Below are 24,455 nucleotides of genomic sequence, written 5' to 3'. Positions count from 1 at the left end.
TTCATATGGTGTCACAAACCACAAGAAAAGACAAAACCAGATTATATATTCACAGAATTTAAAGACAGAAGGCGCTAGACTTACGGTTTTAGTTTCAGCACACAATTTTAACAAATGCAATATTTTTTTTGACACAAAAGCTGATGTTTTCTGAACTGATACATGCATGTTTTATTCAAAACAAATTTATTTCCTTTCATTTGCGTCATTTCCATGTATGTATATCAATTATAGAACAACAATAAGTTAAGAAAACGTTTTCATGTGATCTAACAGTTGTCCACATGTAACATGTTGCCAAATGCCAATAATTATTTCACGCACTATATATAGGTAAATGGAACTTTAAAATAGTTAATTTATATTAATATACTTTATGTCGAATATTTATCTTATGATGATGTATTTTTGCGGACCCTAGTGCTCTAAAATTAGTAATATCAATTTCAATTGCAAATGAAGCTTAAAGTAGTTATATATGAATGGAATGAAAGTGGTATATCCATTGAAACAGAAGTGGAGTATATATTTTACTTTAGGAAATATTGGAACCTTTTCACTATATAGGAACTATACTTTTCTATTTTCACATTACACTTCTGTTTATTTATACAATAATATGCTTGTTATAAACTTATAATATATTACAACCTTATTTCTTTGCAATAACTAATCAAAGATGGATTACACAAAAAATAGTGAGACATATTATTGACTCTTATTCACTAATTACTATGGCCAGTGATAAATTGCAAACTCATATATTGTACAAATTCTAAACTTTTCAACACAGTATCAACACAATGTCAACACAGTATGAAATTTCAAGATTTTGATGTCAACACAATTTCAACATAACATCAACCATTGACATTGTGTTGACATTTTTTCTTGCTATTATTTGATCATCTGTTGACGTTTTCTAATGATCCAGATTGTAATTTGAAGTCTGTACAATATTTAGAGTTTGCATTTGATCACATTCCTATTTACTGTAGGACTTTTACTATATGATCCACGATATGTAGGCCCATCATGCACGTTGATACATGCTGGAAATTTCAAGTTCTCATACATATGAATTGATTGTATTGTCAAAAAAATGTAAAATGTGTGTGTTCTGTGTATTAGTTAAAAACAGGATGTAATCAAATGCAAACTCTATATATTGTATAAACTTTAAACTATGATCAGTACTATTAGATTTCAAGATTTGATGTTACCAAATGACAAATAATGTCACCGCGACGTCAATTGAGACGCGCTTTCTTTTAAAGACTACTACTCCCTCCGTCCGCCATTAGGAGTTCTCTGCATTATTTTCTCTCTTACTTTACATTTTCTCCACTTTAACTATTTATTATTATTTTTATAAAACGAGTGTAGAAAAGTCAACAGGACTCCTAATGCGGGAGGAGGGAGAATATAAAACAGAAAAAAGAAAAAAAAAATTAAAACGGAATAATTGAGAAGAGAATATTTGGCCCGCAATCAAAGGCTTGCTCATTATAGAATAAACCAATATGTCAAAACTTGTCTGTTGATAATTATATTTTGTAATTTATACTAATGCTTCCACAATTATATCTGCTAATTCGTGTCGATACATCGAGTATCATTTAGAGTAAATGCGTCCACTGTTCAGTGCTTGAGTGATGTATGACATTGGAGTATATTTTAATGATAAGATGGCGAAACAAGTTTAAAATTGATCAATTCATGATCAAAGCAAGTTATGAATTAACTTAATCCATCAATAATTTGATGTAAACGTTCTCTAGTAGATTTCAACGAGAGATTAAATGTAATCTACAAGACTCTAGAATCTAGATGAAGCAAGAAAAAGGCTAAGCCAAGGACAGGGAAAAAAATTATAATATTACAATTTAGAAGAGAGCATCCCCATTCGTGCTCTTTCCAACGAGCACGGATGTGGGCCCGAACCCACTTTTATTACTTTTTTACTCCATGCTCTTAGGCAAGAGCACAACACCCACATTCGTGCTCTTCTGCAAGGACAAGCTCAAGGGTCCCACCATTCTATTATTCAATTTAAATAAAAACATTTCCACAAAATTAAAATGCATTAAAAATACTCGGAATAATATTAAAAATTACAAAAAATTAAAAATTACATAATTAAAATTCTAAAAATTAAAAATTACATAATTAAAATCCTAAAAATTAAAAATTACATAATTAAACACCTAAAAAATAAAAATTACATAATTAAAGGCTAAAATACCCCCGTGGAAGACTATTCATCCGGCTATACCCCTAATGTTCTTTGGAGACCCCGTATCATTGCCACATGCGATCGAAATTGCTCGGGGGTCATATTTGACCTATCAGCCAAATTGAGTTGGGCCAAAACCCCCCACAACGAGTTGGTGGGGGGTTGAGGTGGCACAAAGGGAGCGGGGGCGGATGGAATCGGGGCGCAACGGTGGTTGGCCGTCGACTTCTTCCTTCCTTGCGGCCGGCGTTGGGAACTACTCGGGCCGGCGTCAGGGCTACCCAAGTTAGCTCCGGCGAACTGGGTGGACACCTCATCGGAGCCGGCGTCGGATAGGGACACCGACCTCAACCGTTTGCCGGATGCCCACGCACCTCCTGCCAAACATTGAGGTACTTGAACAGTTTGTAGTGTTGGGATTGGTAGGTCGCCAACGCGGCACTGATGATGTCGACCTCGCTTCGGCCGCTCCCCACCGACCGCTCTTCCTGGAGGTAATACCCCTGGAACTTTTGGATTTCTTCGTTTGCTCTGTATATGGCATTGCGCACCATACTCTCGTTGCGCTCGATTGTTCCAACCGGTCGGTTTTCATTGTACCGGCGACAGATGCACATCAAAAAATGGTCTCCGGATTGGTTTGTGCCAATCTCCGGATCTTCGGAGATAGACAAAAACTCTTTGACTAATTGCTACATCTCCCCCAGAGTGTACGGGGTGTGGACACCACGAGTAGGAAGAGTAGGAGTTTGAGAGCCGCCACTTCCTCCCGCTATAGGTATGGGTGGTTCGAGTGCCCACCCGTATTTCCCATCGGGGGCATCTTGGTCGTCGACCGGGTAAGGCCGGTAGTCACCCAGAGCTTGCGAACTTTGGGTTTGAGGAGGGGCCGAAAATTCCGTTTCCGGACTAGGAAATGATTGTGAACCGAACCATTCGTGGTTCCAACCGTGGGAGCCGGAGGGGTGATCGCCGGAGCCGGACATTTTTTTATTAAGAGTGAAAGAAAGATTGAGAATTGTAAGAATGAAAATGAGAGAATTTAGATGACAAATGTGTAGTGTAGTGTGCATTTTTTTGTGTGGAAGTAAGGGTATTTATAGATGAAAATGTGTATTTTTGGGGAAAAAATTGAAAAATAAATTAAAAGTGGGGAGAAAACGGATATAATTTTTTAGGAAGTGGGATTTTTTAATTAAACTCCGATTTTAATTTTTTTTAATTCCAACTGATTTGCCGTTGGCCAATCAGGAGCCGCCACGTCAGCTGCTAGCCGGCACGGACGTGCTCTTAGCTAAGAGCAGCGCCGCGCCAGCGGCGAGCAGCGTTCCGCTGCGCCGCTGGAACGGACGGACGCCGTCCTTCTATTGCTGCGGATGCCCTAAGAGTGCCCACAATGGGGGAGCCGCAGCCCGCGGGTCGGTGCGCGGCCCCCCATTGCTGAGAGCCGAGAGCCGAGGGCGGGCCGCGGCTGCGGCCTTCACGCGGCTGAGCCGTGTGAGCCGCGGCCCTCCATTGCATCGAGCCGCGTTTCGCGGCTGGGCCGCCGATTATAATTTTTTTTTTAATTTCAAATTTTTTTTATAAATATACACTCCCATTTCCATTTTTTCATTTCTTTCTACACTTCCAATCCCTTCATTTTACACTTCCAAACACTACAAAAATGCAAGGTGGAGATGGTAATTCCCCGGGGTATGGAGACTCGGGATACGGCAACTTCTCCAATCAGACGTGGAGTCCGCAATCGCCCCAAACACCGAGTAGGTAGCGGTGGCGTTTTTTATCTTTTTATGTTGTGTTTTTTAAAAATTTTCGTTATAGAATTTTCCCCTATCAAAAGTACGAAGAAAATTTATCTATAATTCGTAACTTTATTAAATTATGTTTGTTTCCCAAATTATTAGTCTACTAAAATTTAATATAGTTAAATTAAAAAAATAATATTATTAAAAAAAGAAAATAAATTACATTTTATTTTTAGAGGGCCACATTTGGTGGCCCTTGTTATTTTTGTTATAATTTTGACTTTTACCATTGCGGAGGGCCACATAAGAGCCAAGAATGGTGGTCGGGCCACATTTGATGGCCTCAAGGGCCACCATTGTGGACACTCTAAATGTTGGACCTAAATCACCAAATAGACCTCTAAAAATCGCCACTTTCAGTTTTTTATTTATATTAGTCACCATCAGAGTGCTTTTCATAATAATTAGCAGCGACTAGTAAAAGATTTATAATTGAATTTCAATTATAGTTAGTTTTATGTTTATTACTAGTATTATAATGAAGGAACTTAAAAGAGAGAGTATAAATATAAGAAATGAAAAAAAGAACAAAGAGAATTAATCATGCACCTCTTAAATTAGTATGAATAAAAAGTTACATGTATTGTGCGTCAATTTCTATAATCGCTTAAAAGTTTATACCGAGCCATTAAAAGATTTGAAATATTCAACAAATTAATTACAAAAATTAATTAATTAATGGTGCTTATATTAATTAGTTCCTTTCAAACAAATGTGAGATTTCATTTTATCATAGAAAACTGGTCTTCAATTCAATTACCACTCAATCACAAATATCAACATAATATCAACAGATTAATATTGCATTAACGTATGTTATTGATATTATTTGTCACAGTTGATAAAAAAAATCATAATCGACAAAGTTTTTAGAAAATGCAATTGGTCTTTATCAAGTAGTAGTACAAACAAAAGGTTTTGCCGATTTGGGTGTCTTTGTCTCTTTGTTATGTCACATGATTCTTTCACACACATGTGACACATCCACATTTTTACTGACCGACTTCGACTCTAGCTAATAATATGTTGTTTTTGCATCTTCCATTTATTAACAAAAATAAAATGCAATATATTGTTTTTTAAGCATAACAAGCTAGAATTTTAGTATTCCAACCGAAGAATAAGACCTAGAAATAAATGGATCAATTATGATTATATGCGATTTATTTTAAAGTACGTTTTCTCATATATTGATTCAAGAAGACAATTTTTCTAATGACTTTGAACCGATAACGTCTGCTCTTTTACATTACTATGTCAAACTAATTTAATGATTTAATAATAAAATTTAAACGCAAAAAATAGTTTGGTGGGGGCCTAGACCGCCCTTGTCCTGTCTCGAGACCGAATGTTTCCCCTCCAAAATAAATTAATCACAAATTTAATTCATAAAAATCTAACACTTGAAGTTGCTCAATGCCTTACTTCAAAAGCCATAAAAATAATAAGCAATCAACGAGTTAGTTGTGTGCATGTGTGTTAGCATAGTAATAGTGTTGTTGATGCGTGAGACCAAAGGTTGCAGTTTAAGTCCATCCTGATGGACCTTTAATTTTTCTATTCATTTATATATATAAAAAATCATCGATAGGTCCACGCGCTTATGGGTTGCCACCGGCATTTTTTATGTAGTCATTAAAAGCGCATAAGATCCTTCTATATCTCAAATGCAACTCTAGCTAGGTCACATGCGATGGCACTAGATGGTGTTATTGTTCAGCAAGATCCATTTCATTATGCCTACACAGACTACAGCTACAATATCACACATCACGCCTTTGAAGAAGAGAAATCAAACCCTCAAAATCTTCATATTTATGGCTCCAATAGAGTTTGGGATTCTCCTGCTTCCATTTCTTCGCCGGGGAAGAGGCGGCGCGTGAAGTCCACAAAGAACAAGGAGGACATGGAGAACCAGAGGATGACCCACATTGTGGTGGAGAGAAACCGCCGAAAACAGATGAACGACTACCTCGCCATCCTCCGCTCTATAATGCCCCCTTCCTATACGCAAAGGGTACGCTACCTCCACCCTTGTTCTTCGCCATTACTTGCCTCTAGTTTCCTTTTCAGTCAGTTTGCCGATACTTGTTACACTTACTTTTTATTAGTTTTAGTAATAGACACCACATTCCACTAACTCATTTATCTCACATTTTATTATAAAATTAATGAATAAGTATATATATAAAGTAGGGCCCACATTTCACTAACTTTTTCAACCCTCTTTCTATTACATTTCTTAAAAGACCTTAATTATAAGGGGAGAAGGTTATAAACTCATTTGTACTCCCTCAGTCTCACCCTAAGTGACAAATTTTTCTTATTTGGATGTCCTATCCTAAATGACACATTCCTTAAAATGGAAACATCACCCTCTCTACTTTTTCTCACTCTTACTTCATCCTCTGTCTATTAACTCACAAAACAACAGTATATAAAACCATGTGCGAAAAATGAAATGCTCCACTTAAGGTGGGACGAAGAGAGTACTACGTAATGAAATTCGATTTTATTTCGAAATGCGTGTATATCAAATCCGTTATTATTTCAAAATGCATGTAAGTATAGGGTGATCAAGCATCAATAGTTGGAGCCGCAATAAATTTTGTCAAGGAACTCGAACAACTCCAACAAAACCTACAAGCAAATAATCCGGCCAATCAAAACCTATTCTCCAACTTTTTCACCTTCCCACAATACTCAACTCGTCCGAGCGCCGCCGTGGACGCGGTGGCGGGCATCGCGGACATCGAGGTGACGATGGTGGATTGCCATGCAAACATCAAGGTATCCACAAAGAGACACCCTAAACAACTACTTAAATTAGTCTCCACATTTCAGTCAGTAGGCCTCACAATTCTCCATCTTAACATCACCACCGTTGATCAAACCGTGCTCTACTCTTTCAGTGTTAAGGTGCGCCACAATATTCTCCTTGTTATATTATTTATAGAAACATAATTACGTATAGTAACTATTAGAAGATTATATGTCTTAATAGTTTGAATTTTGTAATTGATCTTATCTAATTATGCGTAGTTTAAATTCAGGTGGAGGTTGAATGTCAGCTTACTACAATAAATGAGATGGCCACAACTGTGCAAGATATTTTGGGAATGATTCAAGAAGGCAATTTGTAACTAAGACAGCTAGCCCACCACACAAACTGCCATGACATGTTATTAGTCTAGTCCAAGAATTTTAACTAGTGGCCAATTAATTCAATTAGGTATGGTCAAATCACTGCCTCTTTTTTCGCATAAAAGTTTAGAAATTTAGGTAGAACTAACCTTTTAAATAAATATAAGTATATATTACTTTGTGTGGGAATATTTTTGTACTATAGTATATTATAGTTATAACCTTTGTTTTTTTTATATTGAAACTTTCAAAAAGTTGGGTTTTTTCCACGAACTTTGAAATTGACAAATAATATCACGAACTTTACCTGAGTTTGTTATTTCTCACCAATAAAAAAATTCCGGCTATATTAATAGATTGAAGAATAATTTTGGAGGTGTGCTTCAAGAAAAACTATCCTCAAAGATTGAAAAACTTGAAGCTCTCAAAGTTGTTGTCGAGAAATTACGAAAAAAAATCCGTATCATGATATTATTTGCCCGAATTTTTTTCTTTCGTGGGAAATAACAAACTCGGGATAAAGTTTGCAATATTATTTGTCAATTTCAAAGTTCGTGGGAAAAACCCAACTTTTTAAAAGTTCAAATATATTAGGCGTCAATATCTTAGTTTTTTATATGATGATTATAACCTGTCCGGGAACAAGTTTGATTAATTTAATATGGATCCACAAACTATATGTAATTACTACTAATGTTGGCTTATTCTATTAAATGATTCAAATATTTAATTTCGATATGTGCTTGTTGGAATCAAGGCAGTTGACAATAAAAGTCCCAACTATTACTGATTATTGGGATTTAATTAATTTAATATACGATTTAGCCGGAGTTTTGACAAGCTTGTTTGGCTTTTTCTGGAAATTTTCGAACTTGGCGCTTTTGAATATTTTGGAATTATCACTCTGCCACTAATATTTATTTTTATGATTTTAAATGTTTTCAGCAAAAAAATTATATAGATATTACTGTGATTATCATTCTCGTGTTGCGATTGTACCAAATTTAAAGTGCAAATATGTAATACTCCATCCGGCTGGGAACATGTATCCCACATTTTATAATGATTAGGGCTCATCGTCATGAGCAAAATAATGATTTTGCCATTATTGTACTATAATATAGTACTATGTTTTATTTAAAACAAATTATGTAATATGTTACTTTTCATCTCTTATACATCTGTTATAATTTATAATATGCTCTTACAATTCTATTGTCCTATCGCCGAGGAGTAAATCCTATGTTAACCAGATTATTTTCTATATAAAAACTAGGATAAAATGCTAATTTATTCAACTAAATCCAAAATCTAAATAACCGAAATTTTTCGGGAAACCCTACTTATATTAACCTCTTATGTTCAAATTATTTTATTTCTAAAATCTAGACACAATAATGAATTAATATTACTAATAATTATCCCTAAAAAAATAGTTAGAGATGGAAAATCAAATCGTCAGTTTATTAAACCAATTAATTAACTGTAAATTTTCTGCCCATGTTAACTTTTAAATTATGGCCCAAATATATTATTTAATTAGGTATAAGGCCCATGGCACTTATAATTTTCTTCTCTTCTCTTCTCTTCTCTTCTCTACATTGTATAAGTTCTCTGTCTTTCTCCTTGTCTTTATGATTACTCATTGAATTGCTCCTTTTATAGCATAAAGTTGGTTTTCTACCTTTGTCCAATTTTTTTTTTATTTTACACATTAGAGCATCCCCAACAGTGCCCGATCGGGAGGGCTGGCCCGTCCTGGCGGGAGGGTCCCCGACGGGTCACCATTGGAGGCCACGGCCCGATCTGGTGGTCCCACGTTCCTAGGTCACATGGCACGACATGGAGCGGGGCGTGACGCCCACTCGCCCCCCGCAAGTGGGTGTCGGTTCTGACCGTTTGAATTCTGATTTTTTTCCACTTCCCCAAATATTACCATTTTCATCCCTTTTTTTATATTATTTAATCCTCTAATTCATCCCCAAATCATCTATAAATAGCTCATTCATAAAAAAATCACACAAACTCTCAACACTTTCATTCTCTCTATAATTTTCTCTCCACATTTTTCATCAACAATTGTGTAGATATGTTTGACAATCAACCACCATCCAACCCGAGCTAGAGCACGCCGACGCCAGATTACCCGACACCGGGTACTCAAGGATCGGCGACGCCCAACATGTGCGGAAAAGTGACATTAATCGGCATGTTGTCTATCGACATTAATCGGAGGACATGCAGCATACGGACGCGCCATTAGGGTGGATGGTCGACCCAAGGCTGAATTACATCCCGGCTCTGTCTTTGTCCCAACTTCAAGAGAATAATGCTAAAGCGGACAACACTCAAGCAGAAAATGTTCCAGAGTTCAATGTCCGCAACTGCCGCGAGATGGATAAATTGTTCGAAGTGTAGGTTGCCAATTCGGAAGATCCGACTGTGGGAACCAATCAAAACGCGAAGAGGTTTTGGGAGCGGGTCACTAAAAGATACAATGCGGCCTAGCCGAATGGAACTGTTGTCCTCAATCCAAAGATGCTTCGCAATCATTTCCGACGAGCAAGCGAAGATATCCAAAAGTTCAGCGACATCTGTGTCAATGAAATGAGGTGAAGCGGTAGCGGATCGAGCGAAACCAACGTTATGGCTTCGGCCAAGCTTATCTTCCAAGAATACACCCACATAGCTGATACGCTCGGATTTTGCGCTGTTTGAGGACAATATTTGGTCCATTTTGAGTGTCAAGTTGCATTACATGTCCATTATTTGCATATTTGATCTATTTTGGTATTTTGACGTGTTTTGTGAGAAATGTGCAAACTAGAGCTGAAAATAGGCATTCAAAGGTCAAAATCAGAAAGTTGGAGAAGAAGCGCAACCCAGCGGCCCGCTGGACCCAAGCCAGCGGTCGCTGAAATGAGATATATATACCCCATAACCTAATTCATATTATACACAAAATTCATAGCCCCTAAAAGGGGAGCTTCATGGCTTACCCCCCATTCTCCAACCCTAATTCCTCCATCCATCATTCCATCACCATTCTTGGAGATTGGAGCAAGGCAAGAGAAGACTAAAGATTGCACAACAATTCATCATTGGGTTGTTTGTTTTTTCTTTATGTTTTGTACTTTAATTTGTAGTTTTTGCTATTTGTCTATAAGTAGCTAAACTACAAGACTTCTTTGGATGTGTTAGAAACTTTTATTAATTTATACAATTCTGTTTTGCTATTTAATATCCGTTTTGTTCTTACTTCATTTCTTCCCTAAGTTGTTGGATAATGCTTCACGTTTTATAACTTGCTACACTATTAATTGAGAGTGAGGACTTTTCAAGGGTCTTAGGAGCTTTTGGGAGTTACAGATCTAGGATTGACAACCCTAGTGTTAGTAATCTACGCTTGTGCCGCATGGGCAAAACTTAGGTGACTCGTTCTATAAAAGTATGAACTGTGCTAGGGTGTTGTAGTTGGAATTTGTATAATCATGATTGTGAAACCACTCTTCTTGGAATTCCACTCTTTTCCTAATTTATTTGCTTTATTTTATTTATTTTTGCTTTGTTAAACCAAATCTCTTGTTTCTCTAGATAGTATATGACGCTTAGTACATGATAGCCAGTTGCAATTATATTCCCCGTGTTCGATATCCTGGTAGTGACCTTTAGCTATATTAGATCTACCCTGTATATTTGCAGGTATTTTTAGTGTTAATAAAATGTGCATCAGACTGCTGCAGGCGAACAGGACCAGCGGGCCGCTGGAGAGAGTCAGAACGTCCTGGATGCCTTTTTCTCCAACTTTCTGATTTTGAGCGGTCCGCTAGGTTGCCTTCTACTCCAGCTTTTGAACTTTGACGTTTTTATGACTTTTTTTAGCTTTATTTTGCACATTCCTCACAAAACACGTCAAAATACCAAAATAGATAAAATATGCAAATAATGGACATGTAATGCAACTTTGACTCTCAAAACGGACCACAAAATGACCTTAAAATAGTGCAAAATCCGAGCGTATCATACCCCAAACTTGAATATTTGTTTGTCCTCAAACAAAACAAGAAAGAAACTGTAATACCCGCCCTTTCTTTTAGACCTTTTTCGCTATGTTAATGTCGAACTAGAAATTATGGCTCCCTTGTTTCGTTGTTTTAAATGGAACTCTTTGCCCTTTTGTTGTTACTTAATGCTGTCAGTTCGCAAAATAAAAGTTAAAGTAATAAACGAACGAACAAAAACAATCAAATGAACGGTTATGAATTATAACGCATATGGTGAAAGAATACGAAGACGCCTCTTCCGAACAAGTTGTTTGAATATATGTATACATCACAAACTCCATATGGAGAATAATGAAACATGAATACTATTACAAAAGCATGCATACTGGGCATCGTTTTCACCAGCCCAACCCTCGAGACTCCACGGCTGTTTCCATCAGCCCTCGGACCGAAGGCAGCAGGCCCAGGTCTCGGAAGCAACATGGCAGCCCAAGGTTCCAACCCCACCTGCAAAAAAAATACAAACAAAGCAATTTAAATCTCAATGTACTAACAACCAAAATATGCCAAGTAGAGGAAATTTTGAGGAAGGGAGACAATGCCTCTTTAAGGATGGAGGACTAAGGACTTGCCAAAAAGGGCAAGTCAAACCTGTCATCTCCACACCCACACAACAGCCCCTGCACACCATCTTTCACAGTCACACAATCAACCAAAAATGAAATAATGAGGAGTCCTTTAACTTAAGCAAAACATCAAACTGCATTAAGTATAAAGTGCTGCAAAATCATGAAAACGGAGATATGCTTAGGCATGAAAACAAAAGAGGATCAGCCCCTCTTAATGGTACCAAGTACACCAATGTGCCTATAAGAACCCCTCCTTATCACCCTCAATCTTCCCTTCCACCCACTTGAATTTTCAGCCCCAAAGAAAGCTTGAGAACGAGACAGAAATTAGAGTGGAGTTGCTGCAAAGTTCCTTCAGGCAACCCTACTTCCCATAGGTAACAATTCTCTCTTCTTTCCCCTCTCGCAAGTATTTCATACTCCACTCATACTCACCCCTTTTTGTTTCACTGCAACTCAAAAAATTTAGGGGAAACAAATGAACCTTAAGAATTTTTAGAAGCTGAAATTCAAGCTTCTGCCACCTTCAAAAGGTAACACACCACTTCCCTTATGACTCCCTTTCATTCATGTAGGGACACCTCAACTTAGAAATCTCAAATGACATACTAAATCCCAAGTAAAATCAGTAGCCGCCATATGAAACTTTACCACTGTCAACAAATCATAGAATTTATAATTTTGTAGCACCCCGAAAATTTCGACTTTTGTTTTCTATAATGTGGTTGTCGATTTGGAATTTCATTCATGGAATTTAATTTCTATGTGTTTGAGTTAAGATGTGAGTTTTAATTGTTGTGAGTCATGTGGAATAATGTACTATATTTTCCAATGTGGAAAATTAATTAAATGGGATCATGCATTTTGTTCTAGCCATTTTATTTGGAATTTTCAGCCCCTTCAAATTATTGGAATTAATATTTTCTTTTTTGGATTTAATTAATTGTTTTGAGATATTTATCCAAATTAAATCTAAACCAAATTATCCCTAATTTATTCTACATAATTTTCGACCCTTAGCCTATTCCTTGGAGATTTTCGAAAATCCCCTATTAATTAGGAGGATGAATTATTTTTGTAGATTTAATTGGTACCTTGTTTAATTTCATTCTTGAATTTAAAATTCAATTAAATCTAACCATATTTTGTCAAATCCCTCCATATCCTATTTTAATTAGGATTTGACTCTTTCCTTCTTTAAGGCCTATAATTTTCGCCCCATATACCTATAAATTTCCTTGGGGAATTAATTTATTTGTTACCTATTTTGTGAGAGTTTTTTTCTATAAAAAATTACCAAATTTAAATCCTATTCCTATTTTATTGGAGGATTTAAATAATTTTCTTGCTACTCTCTAAAGTACACGCCCCCCTTGTTCCATACTTGGAGATTTTTAAATTATCTCGTTACCTTATTTATGAAATACCCAATATCTTTTTACCTAATTTGTGAATATATTTCTCTCCAAGTAAATACCAAATCAATTTCATTGCTAATTAAATGGCAAATTTTGAGAACCCCTCCCCCTTTTCTACACGCCTATTTTCTTTTAAATTGTGGGATTTATTCATTGACCTCTATTTTATTCCTCTACAATTATAATTAATTTATTTAAGTGTGGAATTAATCCTAAAATATAAAAAGGGAGGAACCCTAACCATAGCCCCCATTCACACGTTTTTCCTCCCTCTCCCTCTCTCCCACACGCCTCCCTCCCTCTCTTCACCCTCTCCACAAATCCTTCACCAATTCCTTGTTCATGCATCATTTTGGAGTTGGAAACTCAAGATTCATCAAAGAATCACATCATTCGTCATTCCTACCGATTGTTTTTGCAAGAGAAAGATATACTTGAATCATCTTTCTCATTCTTACCATTGAATCCATGTGTCTTGATCCCCTCATCCATATAGTGAGTGTAGAATCGTAGACCTAAAAATTAATCGGTTCGGAAGGATGTTTGCATGAGAAAGTATGTGTATGTGCGTGTATGTATGTGTGTGTGTGAGTTTGTGGATGATTCATTGGTGAATGCTATGTGTAAATATGAGGTCATGGTTGTGAGGTCATTTTTCAAGCATGAATATGTGTTGAAAGTATGAATAGGTATGTGTGGATGAATGATAGACAAACCCTAGTTTGTAAATGTTGAGCATGAAAACTATGGTGTTCGGACAGTAGGTTCCGACGAGTGTTTGACCGACCAAATGATCTTATGTGGCACAAACTTTTAAATGAGTGAAGTTCTGCCATAATTTGTGTTCTCGTCCAGTGAATTTCATTTTTGATTTGACCGACCTAAAGATGTGATTTTAGTGTGAAATTTTAACTGGATAAACCTTGATGTGTCTACTATGTGGTGACCAAATTTAGGGTCATATGAGGTCGGATGGATTTTTAATGATTTTTACAAAAAGACTGCGCTGTTCTGCCAGATTCTGATTTTGTTGGAAATGAACTTTGTTGACAAGTTTGAGTGATTTACATGATACATATGTGAATAAGGAACGTATCCTATGATGTGGTTATGTGTTGCACGTTGAGGTATGCTTGAGTGTACGTTTCGTCTAAATTGATGAACTTTGGGATGGGCAATATAAGAAAACGATGGAAGGAACGATAGGGCATGCATGACAAATGTATTGATGGAAAGACTGATTGTGTTATGGTGTTGACAAGGATTGTGGTGCATACGTGGGTACAAAGAGCAATGGTTGAAATAAAGTTGTGAATTATATATAAGCAAGCGAGGTGGGCTTTCTTTTACTAAACTCCTTTTACGTTTCAAAATTGTGATATTGGAGTTATAAGGGGGGGGGGGGGGGGTTTAAAGTGTTATGTCATGCCATGATTGTTTTAATGTTGAGATTGTTGCCTGATGCCTAGTTCGTTTGAGCTTGCTCCGTTAGGCTATAGGGCTATGTGTGAAACGAATTCGGGTCTGAGAAGGGCCGCAAACCTTATCAGGCTGTGTACACTGGTGGGATCGGGAGCCGTCCTTGCTAGTCGGCCGGTCTCGTGGGCGAATAGTGTGGCCACACTTTCGTCGCACTGTGGAAAGATGATGTGATTGATGGGTTATTGAGAAAGTGGAGAGATTGACTGTCTGGCCAGACTATGAAACTATTTTTGTGATACTCGATGATATTTCTTATTTAAATGTACAACTCAAGTTAACTGTGGTATGGATGACATAACTGTTATAAAATGTTTTCGGCATGAGCCCACTGAGTATATCATGTCCTCAGCCCTGCATATGTTTTCTCTATGTGCAGGTTGAGCGGGATGTTGCGGCGGATGTTGAGTCCTGCTTTAGGAATTCCCGGATGCGTCGTGTCTTCATGCATGGGCGTCATCCTAAGACTCTCCTTTGATACTTGTTTTCCGTTGCCTTATTTGAAACTATTTTTTTTTCAGTCTTCCGCATTACGCTATACAGTTTTATGCCACTAAGTATTTTGAGACATTTATCCGCTGCTTAACCATTTTGTAGACTAAAACACTTTCTCTTGAAGTTAATTGAGTTTTTATATTAAATGTTGTTCTTTATCGTTTCCCCATAGTCACGAGTTCCCCGTCTTTACTATCCTTAGTAAGGGCGGTCGTGACAATGTTTTTCACAAGCTACTGCCTAAACCTTGTAGATAGCATGTTAAATGATAATTGGAATTTAGGCTTATAGTAGAATCGCTCCAAATCGAACTCAAACCACCAAATATCATCCAAACGTAGCTACTGCCCAAATTTAAGGGACCAAAGAAGAACGGGAATGAGGGCTTAGCTTGAGGCCGAAGGGGCTGTTGCAAAAGCTACCATCGACGGCGCTAAGACACAGTGAAGGGCGAGGGGCGACAACGGCGGAAATCGTCGCCTGTGCTGGTCAAGCGAAGACGACCATAGCGTGACGGTGGAACCAACGGCGGACCGAAGCGGAGATGGGAGGTGCTGCCTCTCGATCCTCATGATCTAGGGTTGCGGTGATTGAAGTTAAATGGATAAGAGAGCCGGCGGGTCCCAACCAAACGGCGGTCTCGCCGGAGAAGAAGGAACGACGGGCTCTCGAATTAGGGAATCTCCAATTTAGGGTTCCTATTTTTAGGGATTTTTTTGCTTGAGAGTGATTTGGGAGAATGAATTGAGAAAGGAGGGAGGCGGCGGATTGGGAGTATGTAGAATGCTAGCCCAAATTAATTTCTATTTTGGGCTCTCATTTAGCATGCCGGGCTAAGAAATTTAATGAGAGAAATGGACTGCTATTTTTTTAGAATTTTACATAAGGAGTTTGGGCTGCCAATAAAAATAAAGGAATGTGTTATGAAATTTAATTAAATCGTGGGCCCTCCTACGTTGTTCGATCAAATCATTGATAACCCACTAACTAAACCCGCCATGATAAATTAATTTCCGGACTCTAAATTAGTGCTCAAATATTTAATGAAAATGCACCCAAGTTAATTCCAAAATAATTTACATAGGAAGTAACGCTCTTTTGTTAAACGAATAATTGGTAGACTTACACATAAAATTAACTCGCATGATTTAACAAATGCTCAAGGACTTCTTATGAATTAAGGAAAAATGAATAAAATGATCATGCATTTAGGATGCATTCATGTCAAAATATTTTACTTCTTAAGCCTAATTAAGTATTAATTTTTATGTTATTAAAGGGACGTCTTCGCACGTCGTTTAAGACCAAATCAAGGAAAACCTTTGGCTAAGGAAATATCTTTTGAGGTGGGCACTCTTTTCAAAACATGATTTTAGTATGAATATTTGAATCATTTTTAAACATGTTTGTCATGCCATGTTTTGCTTTTACGATTACCTATCTGCTTGGCTACGCCAATCATGTTAAATCGAATTCGGGTTCCAAAAGGGCCGCAAACCATACTCATACTAGTGTACACATATGGAGATCGTGAGCTAACTTTCAAGTTGGCCGGTCCAGTGACTGTCGTGGAATGTGGCCACATTCCCGGTTCACATACGTTTCAGATATGATATCTATGTTTATGTGATTGCACAATCAATTTTATGAAATGAAAGGAAATTTTAGTGACTCGGGCCTTTTAAATAAAACCATGTGTTCACTCAACTGTGGCTGACAAATTTAAATGAAACATATATTTTGGCACTATGTCACAGAGTATATTAAGTACTCAGCCCTGCATGTTTCTTTTCTAACGTGCAGGTTGAGCGTGTACGAGGAGGCGAAGGTGTTGGGTAATGATTGTTAATAACTAGTGGTGATTGGGAGATGAATTGCACGGATCAAGTTATATGGAAAAATAACCGACCGAGTGGATCAGTTTGCAAATGTCGTTGCGACTTGATCAAGGCGCTTCTCTCTCTCACAAAAATATTTATAACTCCCTTACATGCAACCTACTTTTAACGGTAAAGCAGCAAGTACAGGGTCGATCCCATAGAGAAACTGGTGCGTTGAGTGTGTGTTTAGTGAACAGGGTTTGGCTGCGGTCATGCTTTAAGTTGAGAGTTTTAATCTACTGGATTAAACAAGGCGGAATGTAAACTAACTACTGGATTAAGTGACTCATCATGCTGGAAATTAGCGAATCGATCAAGTAAACGACAAACTGTAATAAAAGATTTAACTACCTAAACATGCTACGAATCTACGAAACACTTTGCCATTCAACATAATGAAAGTTCAACACTGGATCTGGGATTTTTAAAGATAAAGATGAGACTAGAACAGTAGACGAAAATTCCAAAACAAAATAACTTTGATTTTTAACTCAGAACTCAAAACCGAACTGTAAAGATGCGGAATACAAAACAAGGACAATTCTTTAACTACGCAACAAACACGAAATTAAACTAGGCAACTAGATCTAGAGTATAAGAAAGCGAATAAAGCCGAGAGATCCTCGGTCGGAAACTTGAGACACCGCCGAACAGATCTGGGTTTCTCTGTCGCGCTTCCTTCGGTCGCTCTCCTTCTAGCTAACCATTACTACTGTCTAATCTAAGCTATTTTGGAACTGGAGAAAGACTTCTAACTAGGAACAGGCGGAGAAAAAAGAAAAAACTTCAACCATAAAAAAAAACTCAAAACCCGAAAAAACCTCCTCACTATGGCACTGTGCCCTCAATTTATAGGCTCTCCACCACAACCTCCAGCTGTGATAACAACTTTGGCAGCGAATATTCGTCCTTGCTGGGATTGCATGTCTCATCCGTCGATATGTGTCCTCCTTCTAGAATGTAGTGGTCCTTGATAACCGATTGAGGATCGCTTTATAGTGCATCGGATATACGTGCCCTCTTTCTGTTTCGCAGTGGTCCCCCGGCTAACTGCTTGACCATCAACTTGATCAACCCATACTCATTTTGGCCTTTTCTGCCTTGTGCGCAAGCTTGATCTGTTTGGCCTTGCTGCCCTTGGTCAAGTAGCATTCCTGCACAATTAATACTCGCTTTCCGCGTGAAACTGATCAAGTAGCATACTTTTTACCCTTTAAACCGATGCATGAAATAGGCCTTATCAAACTGCTCACACTTAAAATATACTTGTCCTCAAGTATAAAGGACGAGTATTCGCACATTTAATACCTAAAATCGGACTGCACAAGATAGTTTCTTAAGGTCTTTGTTTTGGGTTGTAACGGGGCTTAGGGTTGTATTGTGTTTAGGTAAGGTCCTAGGGGTTCTAGGTTAAAATTTGAAAATATAAACTGGAAAAAGAAAAAAAAAGAAAAGCACATGAGTCAAGAGACCAAGATTTGAACAACTTTACTGGATCAAGCGGGGTTTCCTTCTTGCCACTTGACAACTCCCTTGGTCATGCTACGACCTTGCTTTTAACTTTCTGGCTTATTCTTAACTATTGACTTACTGGGTCAGGTTACAACTTTTTCCTGCCATTTTTCAACTTTCTCCAACATTTTTTTTTGAACTGGGCTAATTCTCTTGATCAACCTGGCTACCCATTATTTCGGCCCTTCTATCGATATCCCCATTTTCTTTTTGAAACAATCCATCTCTCGACCCCTTTTCCTCATGTGTTATAAAATGCAAAAATTGGGTTTAAGGTTTCAAAAGATGGGTAAAAGTGTATACGACTCAATTTGGTTTACTAAGGGGTGCCTTGTTTGATGAGGCGGGTATGTGAAACGAAAGAAAAAGGCTCAGATGGCTAAGTCCTACTGCCTTTAGTCCTTACTACTTGTGCAATTTTCATCTAAATATCAAAAAGCAGCCTCTCATATATTTTTTTTGTAAAAATAGTAGAAAGTGTTCCACTTTGGCTTATAACTCACATTCTAGAGAGGCTTCACAGAAGGTTTTAAATTAAGCATTTCCATCATACTTACGTCATTCAAACTGATCAAGTTAAGCAATCAAGTTTCCACATGTAAACATACTGAATCCTTTTTCTAACTCTTCCCCAAGCATTCATATCTTTCATTTAACCAATTCCATGCATACTGTCCTAATTAAATAGACTAACCCTCCCCCTCCCACTACATATTAGCTCACCCTCGAGCGACGTGATCAAGTGGAAAAAGGGTTAGGCAACGACACAGGTATAACCAAAAACCAAGGAAACTTCTCACATTTAAACCAGACACTGGGCTAAGTGGGAGATAGTGCCAAAATAAAAAACATGCCGAAAATAAGGAAAAACAAGAATAAACCAAAAACACATAGTCAAGAACAAAAAATCCATAAACTTCTCACACTTAGACCAGTTACTGGGCTAAGTGTGAAATGGACAAAATAAAAAAAACATATAATTACAGATCAAAAACAAAAAAGAACAGAAATTGTTTGAAACTGAAACGAGCTAGGTAAGATGGTATACTATTTCCTCCTGGAAGGCTGAGCAGGGTGGGTAGAGGTGTGCTTGGTCGGAGTAGTGGCATGCCTAGCCTAAGGTGAACGTGTAGAGGGAGGTGGTGGGTGCCTTGCGCTTAGTTGTCGCGCAAAGGTGCTTGCTGGGTCACGAACTGCCTCCAGCAGCCTCTCCATCACAGTCCCAATCCGGTTCAACTGAACCAGATGGGCTTGAGAGTTCTCTACAAGCTGCGCCATCATCTGCTCCATTCGCAGCTTCCAATCAGAGCCTCCTCTGTTTGCTCTACCCTCGGGGTGGCCACTAACGCCAGCTGAGGCCTTTGGTATTTGCTTGGGCTGGCTGGGCAATCAGCTTGCCTATGCCTTACTTCAAGTTTGCCCTTTGATTGCTCCCTCTTGCCAAGAGTGTAGAAGTGAATCCTCCCCTGTCTACCTTTCTCCAGCACCTGTATTCTGAAAAAGTAATCAAGGTCAAACGGTTCAGGGGGAGGGCAATGGAGGGGGCGTCTATCACTCTCCTGATTCTCCAGAATCCAGTTCCTCATCAAGTAAGCTCCCAGGAGATGGCACACGTTCAGGTGGACAGCTGGGCGGGTAGCTATTTGGTTGATTGAGTAGGCCAACCAGAATCCGAGGTGGACCTTGCTCTGCTCCCTCATACACTACATGAAGTAGAGCTCGGCCAGAGTAATCATGGCTGTGGTGTTGGCTTGGCCCAAAAGGTTGCAGCCAAGGTAGACTTGAGCGAGGCGGAGGGCAAGGTCCGCAATATGGTTCCCCGGGAATTCGAGGCCTTGAATGCTGGAGCTCGTTCGTGGCTGAGGGCTTTCCAAACTGCCTGTTGATCGAAATCGGCCTTTTTGTTCGGAAGGCCTATGTCTTGCCCGAACCACTCGCCATTGACCACCTGGTTGTGTGTATAGAGTCCCATTTGGATAGAGAACTCATTAAGGCTCATTCGTTGTCTGCGGTCAAATACCCTGAACGTGATGCTCCTGGCCTCGAGGTCGGCCTCTCCAGTAAACCGAAAGGAGATAAAGAACTCCTTGGCGAAAGCTTCGGGGACGGGAGTGGCATCAATCTCCAGCAGCCACTCGAAACCTATTCCAGTGATGTATTCTGTGAACTTCTCCTCGACCCCTATCTTCTCTAGAGTAGGCTGGTGGAGCTTCTTTCCTGATTTCAGCCGCTTCTACTTGGTGACCCTCTGGTTGACCTCCTCTTGCCACTTTGGATTATCAAATTCCAGCATCCTCTTGAGGAGGTCGTTGGTCAGCGTCCTGAATGACTATCCCTTGGCTAACAGGGCGTGTTCTCTTTGTGGTTGGCTGGGCAAATTCCTTTCTTTTCCTCTTCTTCTCCCTCCTAGCATAACTGTCCTCTACAACCTCTTCTTCAATGATCAGGTGCCTCATACGGAGTGGCCTTCGAAGTAGTTGCTCATCCTCCCTCTCTAGGTATGGCTCATCATCGAGCGTCTATAGGAAGTTCCAGTCGGTCCCCCTGCTTTTAAGTAATATGTCACTGGGGAGGGGCGGACGGACCTCCAAGTCGTCCTCAATCTCCACCACTTCAATCGGCTGTGGCTCTTGGACATGGGATGAGTTGGAGCCTCCGCCACTCGATGGTGACAGGATATTTAAGGCATGGGCGCCTTCTTCTTCCTGTCTGGGGCTAGCTCTACCGGTGTCCTCGACTGCCCGCTCGATTTCTGCCTCCTCCAGCCTTAAGGTAGGGATAGCAGTGACCTCGACTGGGTGAGCCATAGGCTGTTCAACAACCTCCCCTTTCTCCATAGCATCAAGGACTTCTGTCGGTACAGTATCTTCACTGTAGTTGTCCACTAAATCCATTGGGTTAGATGTGGGCTTGTGGGATTTAGGGGAGGGAGGCGGACTTTGTGTTTTGGGAGGAGATGCTAGGATTTGGGCTTCGGGAGTAGGGACGGTAGGATTTCTAGAAATGGAAAATACTAGGTTTGCTCTGAGATGGGCGAAAGCCATCGCGACGTCCGTCCCTACGGGTAAACTGTCGAGGAGCCTCTCTAGTTGCTTCGATAACCTTAGATCTATTGTAGGAAGGGGGGAAGTGGAGTAGCGGCGCTAGGGTTTACTGGCGGCGCCGCTAAGGCTGGGACGGAGGTCCGCCGTCCGCTGCCGCTGGTTCCGGCATCGCCTTTCCTTGAGGATGTTGCGTGGTCACTGGCTCCGTTCTTCGTCATTTAGATGGTATTGTGCGGCTTGTTCGTTGAAATCGGCGGCAATTTGGGGCTAGGGTTCCTGCGATTTGAGAAAAATTGTGAGAGAAACTTGGGTACGGTTAGCGCGAGAGGAAAAAGTGAAGGACGTTTCAGAATAAACTTCCTTTTATTTGAAATAGAGCCGTTTGGCTTTCCCACGACGCTTCATATATTAGGCGCGTTTTTTCAGCTATCCTTATGCAAAATGTGGCTTCCCCTCGATACTTTATCTCTCCTCGACACGTTGGCAGTTAAGCGCGACTCTTCAGTTCCCTGCCTTGATCATGCCACTGCATTTAGACAAAAAAATACACCCAGTACCCAACTGATCAAGTGGACAAGTCAACCTAGATGAATACTCAAATAATAACCACTCGATCAGTTTAACTTTCTTTATATTTTATATTTTTTTGTTTGTTTAACTTGAATAAGGAAAGACATATTTACACTAAGTTACTAAGGAGTCGACTTAGTGCCCTTGGGATGTCACTTGATTAGTTTATAAATTTCAAAATCCTCTTTTAGCTCAATCAAGCAGACTACCCAAAGGTATCCAGTTACTCTTTTTACCTGCGATCACTGGAGAGATTCGGGTTTGAGTAGTGGAATCTCTTCCACCACGTACACCTCGTTCCCATCTCTATAAGGCTTCACCCGATGGCCATTCACCAAGAAGGAAGACGAGTCAGGGTCTCTTCTTTGGAGTTCGATTGCTTCATTTGCACGTATGGCCACAATGGTACAGGGGCCTGCCCACCTTGACCTCAGCTTCCCTGGCATCAGTTTTAGTCTTGACTGGAATAGCAGCTCCTTCTGTCCCACCTTGAGCTCCTTCTTTCGGAGGTTCTTGTCATGCCACATCTTCGTTCTTTCTTTGTACCACATGGCAGAGTCATACGCGTCGAGGCGAAGCTCTTCAAGCTCCTACAGCTATAACTTCCTCTCTTCAGTGCAGGCCTCAGCATTCAAATTCATCTCCCTGACAACCCAGAAGGCTTGATGCTCAATTCCTACCTGTAAATGGCACATCTTCCCAAATAACAGATGGTAAAGGGACATTCCGATCGGCGTTTTGAAGGCGGTCCTGTATGCCCAGAGCCTGTCCTCTAGTCGGCGGCTCCAGTCCTTCCTCGTTGGATTCACCATCTTTTCTAAGATCGCCTTGATCTCCTGGTTGGACACTTCGGCTTGGCCATTCGTCTGGGGGTGGTAGGGTGTGGACAGTCGGTGGTGGACGCCGTATTTTCTCATCAGAGCTTCAATGGTCCGATTGACGAAATGAGTGCCTTGATCAGAGATGATGGCCCGTGGTACCCCGTAGCGGGTAAAGATATTTGACCTTTAGAACTTGGCCACCTCCTTGGACTCACACGTCTTGGTTGCCTTGGCTTCAATCCACTTGGACATGTAGTCCACTGCCACCAAAATATATAAGTTCCCTTTAGATGATGGGAAGGGTCCCATGAAATCCATCCCCCATACGTCGAAGATTTTGCATACTATCACGGGGACTTGCGGCATCTCATCTCTCGCCGAAATCCCTCCAGTCAATTGGCATTGGGGGCATCTCCTGCAGAACTCATAAGCGTCTTTATGAATGGAGGGCCAATAAAACCCACTATCGAGCACCTTCCTCGCTGTTTTTTTCGGACCGAAATGACCGCCACAAGCTAGTGTGTGGCAGTGGACCAATACGTCCTCTTGTTCCCACTCGGGTATACAGCGACGGATGATTTGATCAGCTCCCATCTTCCACAAATAAGGATCATCCCAATAGAAGTAGCGGGAATCGCTCTTGAGTTTCTGCCTTTGCGCTCTTGTGATCTCAGCATTTGTGGGCAGCTTGCCCGTCACCAAATAGTTAGCCATGTCAGCAAACCATGGTTCCTTCTGCCTGTGGATCTCCTTTCCTTGGTCGGCTTGATTTATCCTCTCAGCTTCGATCAGGTACAAATGCTCTTCAGGGAATGCATCGGAGATGGCTTCCCCATTGTCCTCTTGCATGATTCGGCTCAAGTGATCAGCCACTCTATTCTCCGAACCATTCTTGTCGATTGCCTCCCAGTCAAACTCTTGCAGAAGGAGTACCCATCTGATCAAGCGCGGCTTCGACTCTTTCTTCGCTAGAAGGTATTTGATAGCAGCGTGGTTTGTGTAGACAATCACTTTTGAACCCAGTAAATAGGGTCTGAATTTCTCGAAGGGATAGACTACTGACAGCATCTCCTTCTCTATAGTTCATAATTCTTCTGCGCTTGATTGAGGGTCTTCGAAGCGTAAAAGATGACATAGCTTTTTCCATCGATTCTCTGGCCCAGAACCGCCCCTACTGCATTATCACTTGCGTCCCACATCACCTCGAAGGGGTGACTCCAGTCGGGGGCGCGGATGATCAGAGCACTGATCAATCTATCCTTCCATATCTGGAAGGCGGCCTTGCAGGCATCGAAGAATTTAAACTCCACTTCAAGGGCTGGGCAATCCGTGCAACATCTTTGATGAAGCGCCTGTAAAAACTTGCATGGCCCAAGAAAGCCCGAATCTCCTTCTGGTTGGTGGGGTGGGGGAGC

At 39.9% G+C, this 24,455-nt stretch overlaps 2 protein-coding genes across 3 annotated transcripts; one reads left to right on the top strand and one right to left on the bottom strand.

Annotated features, from left to right (window-relative positions):
* Positions 1–5,535: 5,535 nt before the first annotated feature.
* On the top strand, positions 5,536–7,379 carry LOC121767249 (transcription factor bHLH96-like). Of its 2 annotated transcripts, none has more exons than XM_042163477.1 (3): positions 5,536–6,061; positions 6,616–6,963; positions 7,087–7,379. In XM_042163477.1, exons 1-3 carry the CDS (start codon positions 5,738–5,740, stop codon positions 7,126–7,128), a joined length of 714 nt encoding a protein of 237 aa, XP_042019411.1. In that variant the 5' UTR covers positions 5,536–5,737; the 3' UTR covers positions 7,129–7,379. The 2 variants fall into 2 exon arrangements, with proteins under 2 accessions (XP_042019411.1, XP_042019410.1); XM_042163476.1 differs by having other exon boundaries at positions 5,540–6,061; positions 7,098–7,379.
* A 15,436-nt stretch (positions 7,380–22,815) lies between these two features.
* Positions 22,816–23,136, bottom strand: LOC121766852. The gene has a single exon (XM_042163088.1). It carries the CDS (start codon positions 23,134–23,136, stop codon positions 22,816–22,818), a length of 321 nt encoding a protein of 106 aa, XP_042019022.1.
* Between the last annotated feature and the right edge of the window lie 1,319 nt (positions 23,137–24,455).

Source organism: Salvia splendens, chromosome 15 (genome assembly GCF_004379255.2).
Source record: "Salvia splendens isolate huo1 chromosome 15, SspV2, whole genome shotgun sequence".
In the NCBI taxonomy this organism is placed as follows: Eukaryota; Viridiplantae; Streptophyta; class Magnoliopsida; order Lamiales; family Lamiaceae; genus Salvia; species Salvia splendens.
Note: the sequence above shows the minus strand (reverse complement) of the source record. Positions and strands in the feature narration are given on the sequence as shown.

What these genes read in the sequence shown, in the direction of transcription:
- LOC121767249 (XM_042163476.1), top strand. Translation starts at nt 5,738, where the DNA reads ATGGCACTAGATGGTGTTATTGTTCAGCAAGATCCATTTCATTATGCC. An exon ending in CCCCTTCCTATACGCAAAGG is followed by an intron (nt 6,062 to 6,615) that starts GTACGCTACCTC and finishes ATGTAAGTATAG; the next exon opens with GGTGATCAAGCATCAATAGT. An exon ending in TCTACTCTTTCAGTGTTAAG is followed by an intron (nt 6,964 to 7,097) that starts GTGCGCCACAAT and finishes GTTTAAATTCAG; the next exon opens with GTGGAGGTTGAATGTCAGCT.
- LOC121766852 (XM_042163088.1), bottom strand. Translation starts at nt 23,136, where the DNA reads ATGAGAAAATACGGCGTCCACCACCGACTGTCCACACCCTACCACCCC.